The sequence below is a fragment of the Nymphalis io genome, chromosome 17, assembly GCF_905147045.1.
Source record: "Nymphalis io chromosome 17, ilAglIoxx1.1, whole genome shotgun sequence".
In the NCBI taxonomy this organism is placed as follows: Eukaryota; Metazoa; Arthropoda; class Insecta; order Lepidoptera; family Nymphalidae; genus Nymphalis; species Nymphalis io.
In genome coordinates this window covers 8287034-8312208 of record NC_065904.1, presented here as the reverse complement: position 1 = coordinate 8312208, position 25175 = coordinate 8287034, and the positions used below count along the sequence as shown (strand labels likewise).

The 25175-nt window shown below is 31.9% G+C and overlaps 3 protein-coding genes across 3 annotated transcripts; all 3 read right to left on the bottom strand.

Moving 5' to 3' along the window:
- Positions 1 to 100: 100 nt before the first annotated feature.
- Positions 101 to 2327, bottom strand: LOC126774911 (uncharacterized). The gene is made up of 2 exons (XM_050496570.1): positions 2273 to 2327; positions 101 to 456 (listed from the first exon to the last, which is right to left on the bottom strand). The coding sequence occupies exon 2, from the start codon at positions 446 to 448 to the stop codon at positions 101 to 103; it is 348 nt and encodes a 115-aa protein (XP_050352527.1). The 5' UTR covers positions 449 to 456; positions 2273 to 2327.
- Positions 2328 to 5495: 3168 nt separating this feature from the next.
- On the bottom strand, positions 5496 to 12771 carry LOC126774735 (calphotin-like). The gene is made up of 9 exons (XM_050496272.1): positions 12579 to 12771; positions 12338 to 12472; positions 11887 to 12080; positions 9847 to 10036; positions 9599 to 9733; positions 8904 to 9129; positions 7206 to 7345; positions 6248 to 6379; positions 5496 to 5588 (listed from the first exon to the last, which is right to left on the bottom strand). The coding sequence occupies exons 1-9, from the start codon at positions 12762 to 12764 to the stop codon at positions 5496 to 5498; spliced, it is 1431 nt and encodes a 476-aa protein (XP_050352229.1). The 5' UTR covers positions 12765 to 12771.
- A 4498-nt stretch (positions 12772 to 17269) lies between these two features.
- LOC126774858 (protein PRRC1-like) lies at positions 17270 to 24933 on the bottom strand. Its single transcript, XM_050496497.1, has 10 exons — positions 24873 to 24933; positions 24525 to 24688; positions 24328 to 24437; positions 24102 to 24220; positions 23324 to 23470; positions 23116 to 23218; positions 22001 to 22171; positions 21253 to 21430; positions 20725 to 20896; positions 17270 to 17356 (listed from the first exon to the last, which is right to left on the bottom strand). The coding sequence occupies exons 2-9, from the start codon at positions 24678 to 24680 to the stop codon at positions 20774 to 20776; spliced, it is 1107 nt and encodes a 368-aa protein (XP_050352454.1). The 5' UTR covers positions 24681 to 24688; positions 24873 to 24933; the 3' UTR covers positions 17270 to 17356; positions 20725 to 20773.
- Between the last annotated feature and the right edge of the window lie 242 nt (positions 24934 to 25175).

The window sequence follows — 25175 nt, the reverse complement described above, 5'->3', positions numbered from 1 at the left end:
AAAATAAAACAAACGAAATTTAAATAATAATTTATTAAAGAAGAATTATAAATAAACAATAAAATAACATTAAGTAAGGCACATGATAAATTATTTTAAGTTACTTATTAGGGGTAACGAAAACTAAAACGGGTTTGTATTTAGGGTCCCAAGTACCATCGTTTTCCGACTGAGGTGTCAAATTTCCGCTTTTGTAAGTTTCCGAAATTTTTACGAAGATATCCTTGAATTTCTGCTCTGCGTCACTATCAATACTGTTTTCCACGTCTTTTATGGTAGATCCAGAAGGTATAACTTCTTTGCCTGTTGTGTAAGGAGTTTCCTTGGCGTATTGTAGGTCCATATAATCATTTAGAATCCCTTCTAATACATTTTTTACGCTTTCGTTGGAAGAGTAGTCCTGAATTCCCTGAGAGAGCTCGTTGACAGTTACTGTTGGAACGGACATGATTTACTCTGGAACAATATAATAACTATAAGTGGAACAGGTAGGTTTGTATAAAAGAACTATAAATGATTATTTAGAAAATAACAAAACCATGACTTTTTATTTAATTATATGTTTGTAACAAATGAAGGCAAGACGAGAATTTAACTATGTAAATAAAACAAAAATGATCTCTCTAACTAAACATTACTCTGTGTTAATTTTGTCAATTGAACAACAATTCAATATTAAATCATTATAAAAATATTTTATCACCTCAGATAACAAGTAAGTCCTTAAAATTACATGTTTTATCTATAATATCAAAATTGTCAATGAGGCAGATAGTTTTAAGAACAGATGACGAATATTTATAAAAATATTTCAACGTTTTTTTTTAGTTCAAATGCTGTTTGAATAAGACCTTATGTTATAAGCGTAGTTTTACGTCAATTGATGCCTGTACCGTTAGCAATGCCATCGATTTTTTTATTTTATTAATTTATGATAACTTATAACAAAAATGAGTACTAAAGCTCAGAAAATAAGTATAAGTAGAAGAATTTGATGATTCACATTTTTTTAATTATAATTCTAATTGTGTTATTTTATTAATTTTGTTAATTATTGTAAGTACCGTTTATTTACCGCACTGATTAATGTTTTTCGTATATTCTAAATCCAATGTAATATTGGTTACAATCTGTACCCATTCGGTATTTATGATAATAAATTTAAAAAATTTTTAAATAGTATTAAAATATGCATAATTTTGAAAAACCTAATCTATACGTACAATTCTATAATCTTAATCTGATAACAAACAAAATAATACAATTTACAAGACTAAATGTTCGGAAAGCCGATTTCCGAAAATTTATTTATCGAATTGTTAACATTTATTTGTTAATTGTTTGATTGATGATTTTGAGTTTGGTAAAAATCAATTGTTTAACACGCTTTTACGGATCAAATGAAACAGTATAATTTGCACTTCAGCATTGCGAGTTGAAAGAAACAGCAATGGACATACGTCTAAACGAACAGAGAATCAATCATGTTGTCCTAAAAACTATAGTTTATCAAAATGTGCTTACAAAAACTTTTAAATTCGAAACTAACAACAACTTGTTAACTTGTTGAACAACCGTGTTCGCTATTCAAGCACTTTTTTAAATGTCAAATTGTTGAGGACAGAAAGAGAAGAGAGGAGTGACATTGACCATAGTAATTATAACATTTTAAGGATACACGCATCAAAATAGTATAACATCATTAGTTGGTTGTGAACATTTCACGGTTGAACAATTAAGTAAGTTCTTAAAGAATAGCACTACAATTCGAAGTGTATATTCTACTGAGAATAACTTTAATTATTCGAATACTAAATTACAGTTTGTGTATTTATTTTGACTTAATAGAGTTATATGTAGATGATTTATCCTAATACAGAGTAATATAACATTAAAATAGCTTAAAATATATTATAAATTATTGTGACGTATCCAGCGAAAACAAATTTTCGATGGATCTATATGATTTTCGTGTTTTATTAAATTACAAACTATTAACATAATTCAGTTTATATACGTCCATAAATAATATATAAGATAATCGGTGACTGATAACACATTTATTATGATTTATTAGAACATTGGATATTAATATATCTTAATACGTATTTATGTAAGGTAGTACAACGGTATAAAATACTATCAGTAAAAATATATAAAGATACAAGTAATAAAACAGTAATTTTACTCAAAATATCAATATATATGTTAGTTTTATGCAGGATACTAAAATATTCTAGACGTACAAAAATAATAAAAAAATATAACTCACATTTCAAATAATTTCGATGTACAAATTTACTTCAAATACCTCACTTCGGAGCAAGACGACTGACGTAAATGTATATATCACGCTGTTTTTATAAATCACAAACAATAAGGGCTCTCAAGATAAAAGTGGGCTTGGCGTGTCAAAAAATTGATAAGTAAACTTTATCAAAGTCACACATTACGATTCATTTTTCGCATCAAAGTACCCACTGATAAAACGTGCCCTAAATAATCGCAACTCAATATTTTTGGCATTCGTGTGAAAATTACTCTTAACCTTATTTTAAAGCATTTGCACTTTCTCGCAAATATATTTCTAATTTTCTAAACTTTTAGATATAATTGTTTTTCCCCCTAACGTAACTGAAATGATTAAGGTAATTTATGGTCGATTCTTCTTCAACTAAAGAAGAACAGCAGCGATGTGATGTTGACAGACTTTAGCGTTACTTCAAGAAATAATTGTCTCCTTGAGAATTTTATTCGTTCGAAAAAGTAAAAGGAGTCAAGTTCGTCGTTCGTTTTTGGAATAAATAAAAATAAATTACAATCTTTCATAAAAAATATTCGGTTCATAAAAATCTATCAAATTAATTTGCAGTATTCAATGAAACATTTATTATACATAGATAGCTAAATATTTCTTCGTAATCGTAATTAGTAATAGTAGTAAAATAATAATAATCTTAATAAAATCACGCTTTTAGTAATTCATACTTGACGTTGCTACTTATATTATTCAAAAGCTCCAATTTGTTTCTAGTAAAAAAAAGCTAAAGAAAAGAATAAATGAATGCTTACATACTACATAAGATGCTACCTAATAATTGCATATAATAGTATTAAAATGCTTGCAATAATATTATACAATACTTTCGCATTCCTTATTTTCTGTTTGTCTATACTTCATCTATCTTTCGATTCCCAATTTATCAAAACTGAAGTAAAACTTCACTATCTTTAGTGATGTTAACGTCACCTAAAGGAATTATCATTGACTTATCATTGCAAATTCACTATTTCATCATTTGGTTTATTTTATGATTCATATAGTACTAGTTTTCGCCTACAGCTTCGCACGCAGCTTCTCCCACGGGCCATGGGGTTGCATACACGTTGTCAGGGATACAGAAAAGGTCATAGTGTACCTAACCCTCACACGAGTAACGATTCTTAGTTGATAAAATAAATTTGAATTTAAATTTCTATTAAGGTAAAATAAATATTAACTACATTTAAAAGTTCGGTTGTTTGTACTATTATTATATAAAATCTAATTTAACATAAAATATTATTATAAATTATATACTAATATTGTGAACCATCAGCTTATCATCAATTTATCGACATAATCACTATTTCATCATTCAGTTGTTTGTTTTGTGATTCATAGATTTTGGTCAATCGTACTTAGAACTAGTATTACTCAATAGGATATTTAATTTGCTTTCCAATAAGTAATTCTTTAGTGAATTCAGAATACCTGTTTTTTTTATAAATCTTCATAAAATTAGTAGTGTGTATAGAAAAAATAGAAAGTATCGAACATACGTGCTATACAATTTTTTTTTCCTGTTATAAGTAAGCGGAAGGGTGAGTGGCCGCTAATGTTATGTGGTCACCACCGCCCATGGAATCATTCCTTACATCGTCAATGCGCCACCAGCCTTAGGAACGAAGTTGTCATGTCCCTTGTGCCTGTGTTTACACTGGCTGACTCATCCTTCAAAACGTAACGCAAGAATACTAAGTATTGTTGATAACCAGTAGAATATCTGATGAGTGGCTTGCACAAAGCAATGCCATATAGAGCGCTTTACTCGCGTCATAAGTCAGAATTGCTAAACACAATTTTCCAAAGCTCTTCCTTCTAAAATGAAGGATTTTAATAAAAATTTCATTCCCTGTATCATTCTATCTTACAGGTTAAATTTTCAAAAATCCTTCGTTAGTGCTAACCCACTGTGTAAAAGGAACCCTCATGCAAATTTTGACGGCAGTAGCCCCAGTAGCTACGGCTATGCGTTAATATGTCAGTTAGACAGTCACTTATTCTTTGATATTTAGATAATGTTAAATAAACATAAAATCTATTAAATTGTCATCTATTGCAAAACGCTAAAATCAATCAGTCAATGAGTAGTTAATTGTTTGTTTGTTCATTTATCATTATTTACAAAGCTTATAGTTTTCACGATAATCCAAATATAAATAGTTTTTTTTTTCAATAAAGTAATGATGTACCTTTATAAGTACCCTTCTAAATGATGTTTGGATATCGGTCCAATGATACTTAAAATGTTGTCGTTATATGTTATACATTATATTTATAATATCTTTATAAAAGTTATAATGCTCTTTTAAAGTCACGGAATACTTTGTCTTTTTATTTCCAATGTCAAATTGCTGATGACAGAAAGAGATAAATTGGTGTGTATATTCACACGCTATACAATGACAACATTTGTGTGATGTATAGAATGATAATATATATGGCTACATATTTATAGGTACATATTTATATTGACAGTGCATTTCTATAGACGTTTTTATCGATATGTCAATAGAATATTATCATCAAATCATCCTGTGCAAGTCAAATCGATATGACTTTGAGATAGGTCAACGGTTTTTTTCCATATTCATGCTAATAATAAAATTGTAGATTAAAGTCCTTTACAATAACATTTTAATAGTACAAGGTTTACCTTGTATAATTTATTATAATAAAAACGATGTATTTTTTATTAATTAAGATACAATATATACATAGTGGGGTCAACCAAGTAAATTAATAATAGATCGACAGACACTAGTACTTGTGAAGGCCCGATCTTCCATAACACTTCATACTATCAATCAGAAAAAAACACGATCTAAGTAACAGTGATATGAACTATAAAAAATAACTTGTGTGTGCGTGTATGTGTGTGTGTGTCAGGGTGGGTGGATGTCAATTAAAAAATATGTTGTAATAGAGCTTCAGTGTCGTTTTAGTTTAAGCAAGATAACCAAGGCAAGGTTTATTTATAGGATTATATTTTGAAATATAGTAGTTTAAGGCAGATGTTTAACGTTTTATTTGTTTGGTGAGGTATATAGATAGTATTTTCGTAATGCCTAAAAATAAAACCAACAAAAGCGTTTTTTTTTTAAATATATAATTTATATACAAAGTTGAAATTATATATATTTGCAAGTAGCCTGTTGTTAATTGTTGATCATTAAACTTCGATAGGGTTGACAGCGATGACATCTACAGGGTTGACCTCTGGTCCGGGAATGATTGCCGGGGGAGCGGTGCCGACATCAGCTACCTAATTAACACCATATAAAATCAATGTCTGTTTGATGCTTCACTAAATGTAAATTATATAATGTAACAACAATAATATATATTATATATATACATAATATCGATAATAAAAGAGTGTAATTCATATACTTTGATTCCAATAAAAAAACTTGGGCTTTTTGCAAGCCCGTCTGGATAGCTACGGTAGGTGACCACTCTTCGTATACTCTACCGTCAAACAGCAATATTGCTGTGTTCCGGTGGGAAACTGCGAAGTCAATGATACTTCAGGCACAAAGAACATAACACGTTAGGTCAAAAGGTTGGTGGCGCATTGGCTATGTAAAGAATAGTTAATATTTCTTACAGCGGCAATATCTATGGGTGGTTGTGATCACATACCAACTCACAATGGGTCACCACATTTGCCCGGCCGCCTATCAATTTAAAAAAAAAGAAACTGTATTTTATTTCATCACAAATCATCAGCACATTAGATTAAACAACACACTAGATTCGCTCAGTGGCTTTGCAGACCTTTTTATACTTTATTTTGTGATAAAAGAAATATTTAGATATATTTGCGAATTAATTTAGTCTGAATGACGTTTTATTTGTAATTGCGAATACATCAATGCAATATGCACAAATAAATACCAGTTGTCAATTGTTTTTTTTTACCTGCTGTGGGCTCTTCACGTTGATGATGAGCTGCACGAGAGGGCTTGAAACAGCGGGAATTTCGACGGGGGAAGGAATGACAGGGTCGACTAAGATGGGAATGTCAGCAGGCAGAGGTACGTGAATGCTTTCCTAAAAATACGATATATTAATTATTAAAAATAATATAAAAAACCGTAACCGTACCGTAACAGCCTGTGAATGTCCCACTGCTGGGCTAAAGGCCTCCTCTCCTCTTTTTGAGGAGAAGGTTTGGAGCTTATTCCACATTATTATTATAAAAAAAGTAAACAAAATTATTATAAAAAAAGTAAACAAAATCTTGCAAAATACGTTATAGTTAGTTCTTTTAATTTTTGTAATTTAATATCATAAAAACTAATTTAATATATAATTTATAAACAATTAGCTTTACTGGTGGTAGGGCTTTGTGCAAGCTCGTCTGGGTAGGTACCACCCACTCATCAGATATTCTACCGCAAAACAGCAATATTTGATATTGTTGTGTTCCGGTTTGAAGGGTGAGTGAGCCAGTGTAATTACAGGCACAAGGGACATAAAATCTTAGTTCCCAAGGTTGGTGGCGCATTGGATATGTAAGCGATGGTTGACATTTCTTACAATGCCAATGTCTAAGAGCGTTGGTGACCACTTACCATCAGGTGGCCCATATGCTCGTCCGCCTTCCTATTCTATAAAAAAAAAAAAAAAAAATAGCTACCCGCTCTGGCTTTACTTTTGATCCAATAGATATATAAGTACATAAAATGTTCATGTTAAAGGACAAATATACTTGTTTCTTTAACTCCCTTTCTCGGGCGTATGCAGAACTACTTACTAAAGTATAAATATTCATTTATATTGATTTCTGCTTTTTAACGAACGTTTATATAAATTCTTATAAGAAATAGAAAGAAATGTTTAATTTTTGTTTAAATATAAGTTAAATTATAGTTACAAATTCGTGTCCACTGTGAAGAGCAGTCATCAATTCATTTAGAGCATGTTCCAAGACAGGCACGATCGCAGGGTTTACGTTGGGGTTCTGGAGAGCATCAGAGAGCTCCTGCAGAGTCCAAGCGCTTGTGCCTGGACGGGCTAGAGCAACAGCCACGACGGCGGCAAGTAAAATAAACAATTTCATCTTGAACTAATATCCTGTAAAGAAATATTTATTTGTAATGTACAAAACTTAACAACACTTGATTAAATTATCTGAGAAAACGTAGGAAAAATAACAGCAAGAAAAAATACCACATCAATAAATATTTGCAAAATTTAATTTAAAGTTTAATATAATAAGGAACTACGGCACTTACTTCTTGTCTTGCAGATATTAAATAAATTCAAAACTTAATTACCTATTTATACGTTTTCATAATGATAAGTTGAATTTTATCTAACAACATAAATTAAAAGAGTTTATTGTCAAATTGATGTGTCGGAATTTTTTGATAAAAAACAACACCTATGTATTATTTCAAACCTGATCACCAACTAAACAATATAACTACAGAAAACATGAAATTCTGAATGATTGTAAATTTAATTAGGACTTTTTATTGCGTTTGACATTAGCTTTACTGGTGGTAGGGCTTTGTGCAAGCTCGTCTGGGTAGATACCACCCACTCATCAGATATTCTACCGCAAAACAGCAGTACTTGGACTTGTTGTGTTCCGATTTGAAGGGTGAGTGAGCCAGTGTAATTACAGGCACAAGAGACATAAAATCTTAGTTCCCAATTGGAATTGGTGACCACTTACCATCAGGTAGCCCATATGCTCGTCCGCCTACCAATAATAAATAAATAAAAAAATTGCTAAAAAATATTTGATAAATTATTTATGTTTTTAACTAGTTACTTGTAGTTTTATATTAGCGTAATTGAACTGCAACATAACTTGTTTTAATTACATCCAATATATAAATTTCTTATCGCCATTAGGTAAAAACAAATAAATCAGATAAAGATAATCTATACTAATTACTTATATTAAAGTTTTTCATTTGCTTCAAAAACATAAATTTATCTCAAAGGCTAATCGTAATAAAACTGTTTTGCTAACAAAAGTTCTAAAGTTACTTTTGTGAATGTCAGAACAGCTGATCCTATGTAAATAAAAAAGCAATTTTTATAATAAGAAAAAATGCGAGATACAAAATTTATATAATTTGCTATTTAATATAACTGCAAAATGTATTGTATAAAAATTAGAAGACCTCAATTTTAAATTATGTATTATTACTAACTACTTATGTATAATTACTAAAGATAAACTTTTAAAACACACCGCCAATGAATACATTTCAAATGTCAAACATATTTTAATAGTAAACGTGTTCCTGATGATAAATTAGTATTTAGTATTGACATAGAAAGGTTGTTTATTATACGTGATACTTAAAATACTATATAATTTTTAATATTGCTATTCAAATACATTGAAAAAACATTATTAAAAAAGGGTATATTAGTTTCTTATGTGAAGTAGAGAACCATCACTAATAGGATAAAAAACCTACATACTACTGATGTACTAGCTATATTATAATATAATTAACAACAGCATATTTGCTTAAGGTCTTTTATTTTAACCATTGATAATTTTTATTTACAAAGTTCGGGCAATTTCGCTTTCAATGATTCATAATACTAGGACGAGCGGGAGGTGCGGATACATCGACAGGGTTCACAGCGATGACGTCAATGGGGTTGACAATGATTGGTTCAGGAACAACTACAACAGGTTCCTCGATAGCTTCTTCGGCAGATTCTTCAACCAACACTGGGTCAGGAATAACTTCAACGGGATCGGCAATAGCTTCTTCGGCTGATTCTTCAACCAACACCGGTGTAGGTTCTACAGGGACTTCAGCGACCTAATTTACAACAATAAACATTATAACTATATGATATATTCATACCTTAGAACTACAGTTGCGTTATTATATTTCTGGCTAATATAAAAAAAAACTATTCTGCTTAAAAAACAAAAACCCATAAAAAAATTCCTCGCCTATTTATTCACTCAAAAACAATTATTTTTTCATAATGTTATTTTTTCTTCAAATTTATATGAGACAAAACGGGTAGTAAGCCCTCCCAAACAGCAAAAACAATTTTCTGAATCTGTTCATAAATGGCGGATTTCTAAGGTAAAAAAAACAAATATGAAATATACCGAATTGAGATACTCTTCATTTTTTGAAGTCGAGTAATGAACAAAGATATCACAAAATTAACGAAATAAAAAACTCACAGGGACTCATATTCCTCAAAAAATTACTAACGCATTTAAGTTCATTGATGTATTCACATTTACATCAACCAACAATACTTTTTACCAACCTGCTGCTGGCTTTTAACGTTGACAATGATCTGCACAAGAGGGCTGGAGCCTGCGGGGCTGGGGATAACGGGAGCAGGGACAACAGGACTAGGAATGACGTCGACATCAGCGGGCAGAGGCACGAAGACGCTTTCCTGCAAATAAGATAAAAATATATTAGGACCTACTTATTTTAATTTAAATATTATATTACAAGGAAAAAAGCCAACTTGTTATTTTATTTTAAATTTACTTTTATTTCACTTACTAATTGTTCTCCGTTGTAAAGAGCGGTCATGATTTCATTTAAAGCATGTTCCAAGATAGGCACGATTGCTGGGTTGACGTTAGGATTCTGGAGAGCATTAGAGAGCTCCTGCAGAGTCCAGGTGCTTGTGCCCGGGCGGGCGACAGCAACAGCCACGATGGCAGTGAAAATAGCGAAGAATTTCATCTTTCTTTTTTTTATTGCTAAAACAGCGAATTACGTACGTATGTTTACTAATTTAAATAATTATCATAATAAATATTATCACAGTTACATAATATCATAAGGAAGAACACTTTGAAGGAAATATATTAAGTGTTGGGTACATAAAATATAAAAACATCATATATTTTAATATATGTAATATTGAAATTAAAATATCAGTTCACGTTACTTACCAAGTATGAGAGTTCACAAATATGATTACATGTCCAAAAAACGCAGTATTTATACAATTTAAAATGACGATACAGATAAAAATCTAATCAATTCCTTAGTTAAAATATAATAAAGATAGAATTACAATTCTTTATTATTGCGGGTATTTATACGGATGCACTATCCCGACAAATCATAAAAAAATTTCCAAAACATATGCAGATTTTTTAAAACAGTAAAACTGTCTTTCTGCTTCATTATCAAATAATATAACCATATTTTTGAAATATATATACATATTTTATATAATACTATTAAATAAGATTGAATTGTGTAAGAAAAAGCACTCATGTACACTCATTAGGCAGACCGCTAGGCGGCCCGTATAACTCTGATCAGTTAAGAATGAAACTATTATATTACTTTTTACGTGGTAGTAAGACTTTGTGCAACCCGGGTAAGTAGTAGTCAATATTTAGCATTGTTCTATTTCGGTTTGAAAGGTGAGTGAGCCAGTTTAACTTCATGCACAAGGGACATAACATCTTAATTTTACTCTGGTTTTGTTACACTGGCTCACTCACCCTTCAAGCCGAAACACAACAATAACAAGTACTGCTTCTTTGCGGTAGAATATCTGATAAGTGGGTGGTACCTACCTAGATGAGCTTACACAAAACTCTACCACCAATAAGATTCTGCTGCGTGCATCATGCATTGTTGTAACGTCGTAGACCTTAAATGATCGTGTTTTTCTACACGATTTTGAAGATCCTCCTCCGCTTTGCAAAATCCCATCTTCGGTGATACACCACGTACTCAGACGTTAACTTAAGGCAAAGACCGCTGTTAATTGCTTAAGATCACATCGAGAAATTGAATCTCATTGAACCTACAAGTGCTTATTACGAAAAAATCCTGCAAGATCATTTATATTAAACTACCTACGACTCTTTAATACCGAGTGTATACATGCTTAACACCCACTTACTGTCACATAGCTTAACCTCTGCTTTGAGTTTAACCTGGCTGGTTATACGCACTGAAGTTTTGTCTGTAAGTGCATTCTTCCTAGGCAGCCACCAATTTTAACCAAACTTTACTGTATCCCAAGCACTGTCAGATGTCTTACTCGGGAGTTTAGAATCAAAGTGCCTCTTGTCAACCTGTGACCTTAGGGGACGCGTCATTGTAAGGTCACTCTGGGAGATGATCGAGCCCAGAATGGATATTGATGCTGATCATTTTTACATCAACACAACCGTTAACATTAATACAATGTTTAGGTTAAGTTAAATAAATCGACGGGCCGGTTTGTGTGATTGGTAGATACTTGCCTTTCATGCCGAAGGTTGTGGGTTCGATTGCCACCCAGGGCAGACATTTGTGTGCATAAACATATCTGTTTCTCCTGAGTCTTAGTGTAATTATCTATATAAGTATGAATTTACAAAAGAAAAGTAGTCTATGTAGTATATAAGTTTTCATAGTATGAGCTCTGCTTAGTTTGGGATCAGAAAGCCTTGTGTGAATAATGTCCCAGGATATTATTATTATAACATAAGTAATTTTAAAAATAATGGAAGCGTGTTGTGTCATAAATATTATAATAAAAGTATACATATTTTCTTCAAATATTTTATTAAATACATTTTTATTTACATAGGTCCGACATCTCCGCTGTCAATGACAGGGCTAGGACCAACAGGGCCCCACGTATCGACAGGGTTCACAGCGATGATGTCAATGGGGTTGACAATGATGGGTTCAGGAACAACTTCAACGGGATCTGCGATAGGTTCCTCGGCAGATTCTTCAACCAACACTGGTGTAGGGTCTACAGGGACTTCAGCAACCTAATTTACAATAATGAATATTACGACTTATGCGCACCTTGAACGTGGAGTGACGTGATAGTAGTTTGTTGTAGCTAATAAAAATTATCTTATAATGATCGTTTCGAATCATGCTTTAAAACAACAACTTGCGTTATTATATCTGATATATAAAATACCAAAACACGTGACTATTATATTAATTAAGACTAATAAATAAATCGGAGGGAAATTCGAAAAATGTGAATGAAACATCTAAATAAATACTTTTTATTAACCTGCTGCTGGCTTTTAACGTTGACGATGATCTGCACAAGAGGGCTGGAAGCAGCTGGGCTGGGGACAACTGGTGCAGGAGCAACAGGGCTCGGAATGACGGCGACATCAGCGGGCAGAGGCACGAAGACGCTTTCCTGCAAAAAAAAATTAAAATAAATTAGAACTTCTTTCATTTTAAAATATAGCAAAGAAAAAAAATCTATTATTATTTTATTTTAAATCTACTTATATATTACTTACTACTTGTTCTCCGTTGTAAAGAGCGGTCATGATTTCATTTAAAGCATGTTCCAAGATAGGCACGACTGCTGGGTTTACGTTGGGGTTTTGGAGGGCATCAGAGAGCTCCTGCAGAGTCCAGGAGCTTGTGCCCGGGCGTGCGAGGGCAACAGCCACGACGGCGGCAAAAATAGCGAAAAATTTCATCGTTGCTGTGTTTTTTGCTGAAATAGTAAAATTGTATTAATTTTTAAAAAGTAGTCTAAAATGCAAGGAGAATTTTTTTGTATGCATGTCATTCATAACACAAATGATTGCGGATAACTATTTTTTTTAATTGATTATGAAAAAACAACAAAACATAATAGACAAAGTAATATTATCGCAGTCCATAAATTACATATTAAAATGAGCAAACTTTGAAATATCTCGTGTATTACTATTTAATGTCATATATTCTGAATCAATCAAAACAAAAATATTAATAACGAAATTAATTTTAATATTTGTAATTGTAATGTAATGTTACTACGCATTACTTACCAATTCACAAGTACGACTACAATTCGAAAAAACTCAGTATTTATACAACTTAAAATGATAATGATTTTATATAAATTATATTACTCTCGATACACAGCATTATCTAATCAAATTCTTATATATTATAATAAAGATAGAATTACAATCATATATTTGTGCGTGAATTGGAATGTAACACGCATTGATCATCCCGTGGACTGAAATAAATATTATTTTCAACGTAATGAAAGTCTATACTGATAAATGAAATGTGAAAGTAAATCCGTCTGTCTGTTATGCTGTCAAGGGTGAACCACTGTAACGATTTTGATATGAAGTAAGCTTGAACTCCAATTGGCTACTGAGGCTACTTTTTTTACATAATACCCGCTTAATACGCCGCGGGCGAATACTAGTTTACTTTATTACATACGACGTCTTTTTCTGCTTTAATATTAAATAATGGTTCCATTCCATTTTCGACATATAGGTAATTATTACATCCATTTTCTGTAACTATAATAACACTAAACCACCCCAAGAGATCGTGACTTTCGTAACGTATTTTTATTGAGAATAAAACTAAACTATTATTCTACTATATACCCCAAATTGTCGTTCTTTTGTGTTATCAAATCCTCTATGCTATTTCTTTTTTTCTACAAACTAAAATTGTGTACCAGAAAGGTGATTTCTGATATCATTTTAAGAAGGCTTAAATATTTTATTTCTTTTACGTTTTAGTCAATTAATGTCTAAATCTACGATTACTGATCTAATTCATTTATTCGCATATCTCTATTATATTGCCTATAATATGATTCGAGTATCATATTTATCTTTATAATATGCTAATTAAAGTTTGTTTTGTAAATTAAATTATTATACTATCAACGGAGAGATTTTTCATTCAGCTCGTAACTTAAATTTTAATATCGACCGGCTTAACTCGGTCGATACGTCGAGCAAAATATGCTTAAAATAATTATCGCCGGTAACACCCAAATGTATTATATTCAATTGTTAAAATACATACATTTTCGATTGTGAAAATAAAAGAATTGTGAGTATTTTACTATAAACACTATAAAATCTATTAAAATTTCAATACTTTTTACATTTATAAAAAAAACTTCTACTGTTACTTTACTATCTTGTCTATTCTTTTTAAAGAATATAAATCATTTTACTTCTTAATTAAGACGGAATAATTCCGTGATGATGGAATAAGTTACCTGGAATTTTAAACATAAAATTATAAAACTGACTAGAGTTCAAATAAAAATAAATTATTATATATCATATCATATTTTTATTTTATACAAGTATAGTCCTTTTTTTAATAATAAAAATTGTTACTTAATTAAGTTTTTTAAATATATTTTCAATTATATCTTTACATTTCCCTCCTCATATTTATTTATATTTTGATTAGTTTTTTATAATAAGTATCTAATTTCTGCTTAACTGTGTTAGCTACTTTAACAATTAAAATAAATAAGAACATTAATATCAATTATACAAGGAATAATAAAAAATAAGAAACATTATTAAAAAAATATTGATAAGTATTAACCAACTTGTATTTTTGTGATGATTTATTATAGACATTTTTAAAGATTGTAAAACGATAATATCACATACGTGAGCCTTGTGTTGTGGTTGTTATCTTAATAACACAATTTGCACTTTGTTCTTTAGATCATATTTCGTGATGACGATTTTTAACCCGGTGCCAAAACTATAACAGTAAATATTCCACAAATTCAATGTCGCTCAGCGTGTTATGGAGCCAGGTAGTCAGCGAGGTGCTCAGAGTTTTTCAACAAATATAAGGTATATTTGAAAAAAGAATAAATCAGAAATACATAACAAAGTTAGCAGACTGAAGTGATTGTGAATGCTTATGATAAACTCATAAAATGATCACATGTTCGTTTTTATTTATTTTTTAAAATATATCTTTCTTTAAATTCTCGTTTTCGTATTATAACATTGTTCTAATGCTTCGAGGTCAGAAAAGTCTGAAGTGTTTGTAGCGAACAAGCAAAGGGAACAATGGAGATTTAAAGAAAAAAAAATTACTTAGATTACACGTGGATTTTTTTGAAAATCTTAGTTCCCAAGGTTGGTGGCGCATTGGATATGTAAGCGATGTTTGACATTTCTTACAATGCCAATGTCTAAGAGCGTTGGTGACCACTTACCTTCAGGTGGCCCATATGCTCGTCCGCCTTCCTATTCTATAAAAAAAAAAAAAAAATCTTCACATCTTAATAATTTGACTAGACTAATTTGGCAATGGTCCGAAGAACGTAATCTGATGTCATAAATTAAGTTAATTAAAAAACTTTTCATTTTTATAATTTGAAAAATTAATGGAATTAATTACAATGTATTACATTTTTTATAAATCCATCTTATGATGACAAATCACGGAAGCAAATCAAAGAGCCTACATACAGACCTAAGCCCTATCATAGCAGCAATATTTTGCGCAATAATGTATCGCGTTCTCCCTAAATGCGTCGTATATCGTTAGATCTTGTTGGTTCATCATTATCGGCCAACACAATAGATCAACACAATATATCTTACAAATTACGTGAATTTTTTGTAGTGTGTGTGGATTTTTTGTTTTGTAAAGTAACGAATGTTGTGAGCAATTTTTATAGATGTTTTAACTATCATTATTAAAACCTTATTCAGGATAGAATAAATAATAGTACTTAATTTATATATAGGCAAATACAACGCAGTTCGGTGCCTTTTTCTATATGATGTCAACCGGTATACAGTACAGTAACAGCCTGTTAATGTCCCACTGCTGGGCTAAGGCCTCCTCTCCCTTTTGAGGAGAAGGTTTGGAGCTTATTCCACCACGCTGCTCCAATGCGGGTTGGTAGAATACACATGTGGCAGAATTTCAATGAAATTAGACACATGCAGGTTTCCTCACGATGTTTTCCTTCACCGTTAAGCACGAGATGAATTATAAACACAAATTAAGCACATGAAAATTCAGTGGTGCTTGCCCGGGTTTGAACCCACGATCATCGGTTAAGATTCACGCGTTCTTACCACTAGGCCATCTCGGCTTAATAAACCGGTATAGTTTTATTGAATAATAATTGTATTGTTCATTTTATTTGATTCAATCGGAAAAAAATGAGCCAGTCCGTAATTAATGTACGTTAATTTGTCAGTTTTATATCTAGTTTACATTTATCCTAAGGTAATATATACTTTATCAACAAAATTTCCGTCATATTTCTAAAACCATTTCTTATGATTATTTATTTTAAGCGAGATACACCATCGACTAATCAACATAATAAAAAATAAAACACTTATTTTAAGACACATTATTTCCTAATATACCCACAGTCGACTTTTGCAGGTATATACAATATTTATAGGTAACATAAAAAATTGCTGACAACGATTTGTAGTAAAGAAAAAATAACTAATGAAAAACTAAAAAAAAAACTACTCTAAATGTCCAATATTAACGCTGACAAAGGATAATTAAAAAATGTTCTTATATCCTAATAAAGCGAGTTTACAATACGCGCACTTTATTTTTTATGGGATTATACTAGACTACACAAGAGCGTAAGGAAATTGCAATATAATAACAATTAGTATTACTTATAATGGCAATAATTTCATGTCAAAAACAGAATAAATGATTCATAAATTATTTCAAAGATACGCGACGATAATCCCATCGAATTAATGGATGGCGTCGTTATTTGGGACAGGCGTATTTTTAAACCGGTTTTAAAAAAACGCACGCGGCATTATTTGATGTATTGAATGAAAAACATTTTCCATTTTTTTTTAATTAAAAATCAGAAAGCATAGTGCAGTGTACAAACAGCTTTGTACAAAAAATAAACGAATAATCAAATGAGTATTATCAAAACGCCGACCTCGTTTCAGACGAGCAAGATCGCCTATTTCCCGTTTCTACTGCACCGTCTCCTTCTGGACCACGCCAATTCGCTTAGGAGCATCACCGACACGATTGCTCGCAGAAAGAAGCCTTATCCGACATCGCGGACCAGGACCTGCCTCTCCGCGCTCCACGCAGGTGTTCTAGCCACTAGGCCATTTCTTCTTTAATATGTACGAGACTAAGTCCCTTAAACATTGGTTTTAGGAGAAAATAAATAACAAAAACAGCGTTAAGTTTATTATTTATTATATACCATTAACTATATTACACTATAGATACTTATAAACTAAATAAGTAGTTCTCCTTTTGTGCCAACCTGAAACAATGATACATTTTATATATATAAAATAATATAATAACAAAGGACATTTAAAATTTAACTTTAAGCTATCGGCATAATAGCTTTAATTTAATTAACCAATTTACTGGTGACAGGAGGGCTGGTTCATTTTTCGTCCAGAGGATCGGAATTGCGATTCAAAGGGGAAATGCTGTTAGAATTCTTGCCACCATTCCACGCGGTCACGATTTCTTTAGTAACTATTTTTAATTTTCATTTGTATATATTTAAGGCATTTATTAAAGTAAACAATTAAGTTTGTCTTTAACATTACGGTAAAACCATATCATTTCGATTCCGATCTAGTTGCGATTAACCTGAAATTATTTTTTTGTGGTGAATAGTCGAAACTGGATCGAATCAAGAACGTGCCATTATCGTTATACATTATGAGAACTAATTTAAAGTATTTAAAGTGTCATTCGTTTTATAATATCAGAACAACTTAATTTGGTCTAACGCGCTGAAAACGCACTAATATTTTTTACCCTTCTACGGACCTTAAATTTTATTGAATAATTTGTGTAAATGCTTCAAAAGTGTGTTTTTAAATGTATATATATCCTGGGACATTATTCACACACGGCCATCTGATCCCAAACTAAGCAGAGCTTGTACTATGGAAACCAAACAACTCATATACTACATATACTATTTTTCTTTTTGTAAATACATACTTATATAGATAATTACACCTAGACTCGGGACAAACAGACATGTTCATGCACCCAAATGTTTGTCCTGGGTGAGAATTGAACCCACAACCTTCGGCGTAAAGTATCTATCAACCACGCCAACCGGTCCGTCAAATAATAATAATATATGATATCTTCCTAAACGATTTCAGTTAACGCGGTCATCCTCAGGGTATACTAACAACCACAGGATATATAATCAACAATTGTGTATTACAGTGCGCAAGCACAATAGAACTTTCTATTATTTTACTCTCATAATCCGATGGGACGGTAACTAGACTTTACGTGCTTTCCGAGGCATAAAAGTATAAACAGCCAACTCCCAAACTCCGAATTGCTACTGTAAGACTAAGTCAGATTGTAATGTATAATATTAGATGTGCTACGAATTAATATTAAATATTACTGGAAATAATAGAGATATATTATCTGTAATTTTTATATTAATCAATAATAATCTATATTTTTAATCTGGCAACAAGAACATTGACAGATACTCTTTATGGCGGGAAACTGATAGGCTTGAATTATCTTAACGATCATTGCGGATTGTGGTTGAGATCAAGTTTTTACACGACTAAGAATTTATCCCTACCAGGGGTTTGAAGCCATGACCTTGGAATATACCTTATGAACATAACGAGGACTGGCCATGATATTCGGCTACATCTAGAGCTAGATACTTAAAACAATGATTAATTTCCGATCTAATATCCATATTATATAATATTTATTCAGATAATCTAATCTATACATAATATTTGTTTTTATTAAATTAGTATCTTAAGATAAAAATTGGCTTAAGAAGGATAAAAGTAATAAGCGCGTTTACGGTAAGTTTGATAAGAAACAGGATTTACTTGTGTCATACATACACTAATACTGTAATAACCAGCAACGGGGGGGGGGGGGGTAACCGGGTCACCCCGAACTAACCAAACCAGGGCAATCAATTGTTTAATTTCATTGATTCAGTATTTTGATCTATTGCATCTGCCACGTGTCACTGTTAACTGACCTTAAGCTCTGAATGTGATTTTTTTTTTCGAACAGTCTATTATTGTTGCCCCATTGGCCTCTATAGCGTCACAGGGCGGAAGGGAGTCAAAAAGCACTTAAGCCACGTGTTGAGTGCTCAGAATACACTAACACCTAAGAGAGCCTGTCGGGCCTCGGCTTAGGACGCCGTTGACGTCGCATACGTCTAGGCTTCGACTTCGTACCGAATAAAAATGTCGCAATGTAGGAAACATAAAATAGACATGAAGTAATTACAAAAAAATCTAGCCAGCGCAACTTATAAATTAATGAACGCTATCCATTGACATTTATTGACATTTTAATAACATATAATGTTCTAAAAATTTAACAATGACTGAAAAATAAATTAATTAATAAAATTATAATTTCATTAAATCTTATAATAATAATAATAATATGGCCGTTTATTCAGATCTTAAACCAAAAAAAAAAACAATATTCTAACACATTAAATTTAGACTTATTCTAGTACTTAAAACTTGCTTATTTTCTGCAGATCTGTTTGCCTATTGGCAAAGCCTCCTCCAACCTTTTCTATTCTGACCTTTCCTGGGCCACTCTGTTCCACGTAATACCTGCTACCAGTCTAATGTCCTCATCCCATCTTTTTTGTGGTCTACCTTTCTTCAATTTTGTTATCTTTGTTTATCATTAAATCATATATATATATATAAATCTTATAAAAACCTCTAAATAAATAAATTCGAAAGTGAGTTTGTATGTGACGCTTTCACATCTTAATTTAACCAAAGATCTATATTCTACTACTATTATATTTTATTAACTGCTTCAATACGGGTTGGTGGATTAACATTGAGCCATCAGATGAACATTTTCATCCTACACACGCAGGTTACGTCACATTGTTGTCCTTCAACGCCGAACACGGGACAAAACATAAACAAGCTAAACACATTAAAATTCACTTGCCCGAGTTTTAACGCAATCGTTGGTTAATTAACGCACTCTAATGTAATAAAACAGGCACGTAGCATACGTACTGACATGCAATTTTTTTATTATAATTATTATCATATTTGTTAATAAAAAGCCTTTCACAAATTTTAAAACTTCTATTACCTATTAAATATTTATGACCTATTAAAGAATATTAGCTTCCTTTAAAATAATTAACTCTTACGACGTCCTCGGTGTGGCAGTTTGGCAATGTACCAAATATACGGTTGTCAGTTTTTGCTGTTATAACGGACATTTAACAAGCTGTATACTTAAATATAGCTATAATAAATATAAAGTAAATATAGCTTTATAGCAAGACGAACATATACGTCTGAGCATCGAAAAAGAATGGGTGTTACCACTCTTATGCTCTTTTAAATGATAAATAAATATTATAATATTATCAGTTTCGCTCACACTGTGCTATCATATCGTACGCTCCATGTAATAATTATTATTATTTTGCAATACCTCAAGCACTGCTCCAAATTGCGGAATAAAAGCTATTTATATATTTGCTACTTATATATAAACGCCTAAAAATGTCTTTTTTCGTGCGCTAAAACCGCGTCATTTTCCAGTGTCGTATATAAGAACTTATCGGACAAAGCGATTTGATTTGTTTAATACTCTATATATACTCACAATCAAACAATATAATCTCCAATGAAACTTCAACATCAATTCCAACATTTTATGTTTCAGCGGCAACCGCTAGTAACTTCTTATAGGACCCCGCGAGTGATCTTGCAGCGAACAACAATATTTCCCTCCGTGAGACTCCCGTTGTCGCCTCGTGCCATTGTGTATGTGGGACCTGAATAAACAGAAAAAGAAATACTGTTTCACACTTCCATTTCGATGGATCTTAAGCATGAGTTCTCAATAAACACAAGACTGCCAAATCTGACGTTTCTTACAGTGATCTAAATATAAGAATAATAATAATAATAATAATGTCCTCCAGACCGATTTCGGCCACGGCGGCCAATCTCAAGAGAGATTAGCCAACTACGCAGGAGATATTATAGTGCAAAACCACAAGTGCACCCTCTATTCCCTAACTCTCATCTAAATATAAGAATATTACTACTAACAAGCTGGTCACGAACACTGAACATTGTTCATGTTGCTCCTACATTGATGTGGGAGTAATATAAGAATGCAAGTGACCTGCAAGTTGGCGGCCATGATGGATCCGATGGTGAGGCCGAAGCCGGAGGGCGCGGGCTGGGCCGCCGCGCGCGCCGCCGCCACGGCCGCGCCCGGCACCGGCGTCGCCTGCGACTGCAGCTGCAGCTCGATGCCCAGCGACGGCTGCGTCAGCACGAGCAGCGACAACTCGTACCATCTGTACGAATCACGTTGATACAAAAGTTTTTTTTTTTATATAACATGACCCATATAAATCGAAATGTATTTAAAACTTATTTCACCACTCTGCTCTATCGTTTTAGGTGATAAACATGTGCCAGATTTGAGACATCAAAATGTTTTTGTAGTTTAAGGCGGCATGGCGCAAAAATAAATGGGAATCTCCTGTCTGAACCATCCTGTTCTAATAAAGATTATTAAAGCCGAGATGGCCTAGTAAGCCGAGATGGCCTAGTGGTAATAACGCGTGAATCTTAACCTATGATCGTGGGTTCAAACCCGGGCAAACACCACTGAATATTCATATGCTTAATTTGTGTTTATAATTCATCTTGTGCGTGACGGTGAAGGAAAACATCGTGAGGAAACCTGCATGTGTCTAATTTCATTGAAATTCTGCCACATGTGTACCAACCCGTATTGGAGCAGTGAGGTGGAATAAGCTCCAAACGTTCTCCTCAAAATGGAGAGGAGGCCTTAACCCAGCAGTGGGACATTAACAGGCTGTTACTGTATGTACAGCGTTTGGGTGAAAGTATACTGTCACCTGTCAGGCACAGTCTCCTGTATGAAACCTTCTATAGCGACAACGGGTACGTTGTTTGTGAGGTCGTTATGTTCGGAGCGCACGTACGCGACGCGTTGCTTCGCCGCAGCGTACGCGGCCGCGTAGCCGACTGGCTGAGCCGCGGTTACGTCACTCTGTGCTGCGTGACCACTGAAGAAACAAGTATTAATAAATTAATCAAAATTTATATATTTTTTCATTATAAGTACAGTATATACTCATCAGATATTCTACCGAAAAACAGCAATACTCGGTATTGTTGTGTTCCGGTTTTAAGGGTGAGTGAGCCAGTGTAATTACAGGCACAAGGGACTAACATCTTAGTTCCCAAGGTTGGTGGCGCATTGGCTATGTAAGCGATGGTTGACATTTCTTACAATGCCAATGTCTAAGGACGTTTGGTGAGCACTTACCATCAGGTGGCCCATATGCTCGTCCGCCTTCCTATACTATAATATATACATATATAATATATGACTTTATAAATTAATATAAATGAATGAATATGAATATCAGATAATAAAACCTTCAAAATACATAAGCACTCTTCTGCTTAGGACTTATATATATATATATATATATATATACATAAAATTACCATGAGTGGAGTTTGAGCATATTAATGTAGCTTGTAGGGTCACCTGTATTAAAGATTCAAATAGAAATCGGACAGTTTTCACTTCAAGTATATACTAGATTTCTCTATCAAAATTGTCATACAATTTTTCAGTATTTATTATATTCTAAAATCTTGACGGTCATAACTTATTATAGGAAAGTTACTTTCCCTAAAATAATAGATAATATAGGTTCCCAAAAAAAATATTGCATATCAACCAAACACAATATAATGAATCATGTACATATTGCTTAGTATCATGAACTTGATAACCTTTTTTATCATCAGAGAGCAATGAAAAAAATATATTATAGACTGAAGTTATAGAAGCAAATTAAATATAAATTGTTCCCTGAATAAGAAGATTAATGAAAACTAACTACTAAAACAACCTAAAGAAGTCTAACTTCCGGAATAGTCTTAAAAGCTGTTTATTCACAAACAGTTGCCACATTTAAAAATAAAAAAAACTTGCATGACAGTTGCTTTTCCGAAAACTGTTTGGAAAGCCTCTCTAACTGGTGAAACCTTCACATCTTTATCTGAAGCTACTACTATGCATAGATCACCTCCACTTCCTGTAACATTAAATAACTTAAATGAGACATAATTTAAATGATAAGAAATAATACATTGCTTTAAAATTCAAATTTAAAAACTACTCTCCGAAAAAATACACATACTTAAATACTCCTTCATTTGTGGATCCAGAGTTGTGATCATGGAGTCAACCGAGCTCTTAGCTTTCTCAGCTACTCTCTGCAAGATACCTCCACTGGAAACGGCACCTTTCATCCATGTCAAAATTCCACTTCCAGGCCTTATATCACCTACAATTGTTTGTATTATTTATTTTTATGAAATGACTTGGTATTTTTGTAAATTACAAGTTTACAAAAATACCAAATTTTGCTATCATAATACAGGCACTTCATTGATTTATATCATAATTATTATTAGTTTGACTTATATTTACTAATATTGTAAATCATGATTTATTTGTTCTGTATATGTTTATTTATTTATTAATTTATTAAAATAAATAAGTTATTATTATAAATAATTAGTATTAAAGTTTGATTTATATACATTAACATTGTGAATGATCATTTATTTGTTCTGTCTTTGTTAATAAGGAAAGAAATAAATTTTTACAACAGTAAACATAAAAATTAAAAAAAAAAATACTAAGAGGCAATAGTATTCATTACTGTCATTATAGGTATAGAATAGACTGCTTTTCTTCATTTTACTTTATGAAATTATAAATAGCAATTAGAAGTAGTACACCCCTTAGTACCTAACATAATATGAATCATTTATTCATACATACATCTATTATTCCACTGAATACAAAACTGTTTTGTAATCCTTAAAATTAAAAATATCAGTTATTAAAACCATAAAAATAATATATACAATTAATTTATGTTATTATATTTATAATACAAATATACTTACCCAGTTGTTCAATTTCTGAAATTGATTCAGGTAAAGACTCCGGTGATAATGTAGTCAATGAATCCTCTGGGGACCGGATAGGTAGGGTCGGCTCTCCTTTAGATAATGGAATGGCTGGACTACAAAACAATCCATTTATTCATATTTGAAACTAATTAATATAAAGCAATATTTATAAATTGATACTATTTCAAATTAGTACTTTATTAATAATAATACTTTTTACCTAAACTTTTCTGGACTCTCTGGTGATTGTTGAAGTGTCTGCTTTGTTTGAACATCTTGATTAGCTTGTGCTACTGGATCTGATGATGATACTGGCACTACCTGAGGAACCTTAAACAAAAACATAAAGTTTCTTCTTAAAAAAATTATCTTAAATTAAGAATACCGGTAATTAGGAAACAACAGTCAATTATTTACCACTTCAGATGTGTTAACAGCCGGCGCGGCAGATGTTGGGACGGTAGTAATGAAGTTGGGAAGTTCACTAGGAGGTGCGACATTCGAAAGGAGATTGCCACTTGTAGCAAATGTCGGAGCTGCCGGTATCTTACTTCTTCTGTCATTGTTGTTCATGATTACACCTATTTTTTTTTTAATAAAATCTAATTATTTAATTTATACGACATCAAAACGTGACATGTTTTACAAAATTGAAAGCAAGTTACTCTTTATTAATATGCTTTAAATACTAAAACTAAGTAACCTCTACAAAAAATATCAAAACATGATAATATCGATAAATACACAATTTAAATACAAACCCACCTAAACAACGAATTGACGAAAATCAACAAGAAATTGTTGTGACAGCTATATATTGACATATTCTGACACTTGAATGTTGTGACGTGTCTTTTTAACAGATTTTTAAAATCTTACGATCATTTTGTTACTTATTTAATAAGATTTTTGACAATTATGTTAAATTATTACGTTTAAATGAATTTTCTTTTAAAGAGATTTTTATGTTCAGCCTCAAATATTAGTTATAAAACGAATCATTAGAAAATTATCTAATGTTTGGAAAACAAACAAATAATAAATCTGTACGAATGACGAATCTGTCAT

Excerpts from the sequence above, each read along its gene's own strand:
- LOC126774911 (XM_050496570.1), bottom strand. The coding sequence starts at position 448 with ATGTCCGTTCCAACAGTAACTGTCAACGAGCTCTCTCAGGGAATTCAG.
- LOC126774735 (XM_050496272.1), bottom strand. The coding sequence starts at position 12,764 with ATGAAATTTTTCGCTATTTTTGCCGCCGTCGTGGCTGTTGCCCTCGCA. Across the intron at positions 6,380-7,205 it reads TTCACAGTGGACACGAATTT|GAAAGCATTCACGTACCTCT; the intron begins GTAACTATAATT and ends TCGTATTTTTAG. Across the intron at positions 5,589-6,247 it reads ACGTGAAGAGCCCACAGCAG|GTAGCTGATGTCGGCACCGC; the intron begins GTAAAAAAAAAC and ends GGTGTTAATTAG.
- LOC126774858 (XM_050496497.1), bottom strand. The coding sequence starts at position 24,680 with ATGAACAACAATGACAGAAGAAGTAAGATACCGGCAGCTCCGACATTT. Across the intron at positions 23,219-23,323 it reads ACAAATGAAGGAGTATTTAA|GAAGTGGAGGTGATCTATGC; the intron begins GTATGTGTATTT and ends TTAATGTTACAG. Across the intron at positions 20,897-21,252 it reads TCATGGCCGCCAACTTGCAG|GTCCCACATACACAATGGCA; the intron begins GTCACTTGCATT and ends CTGTTTATTCAG.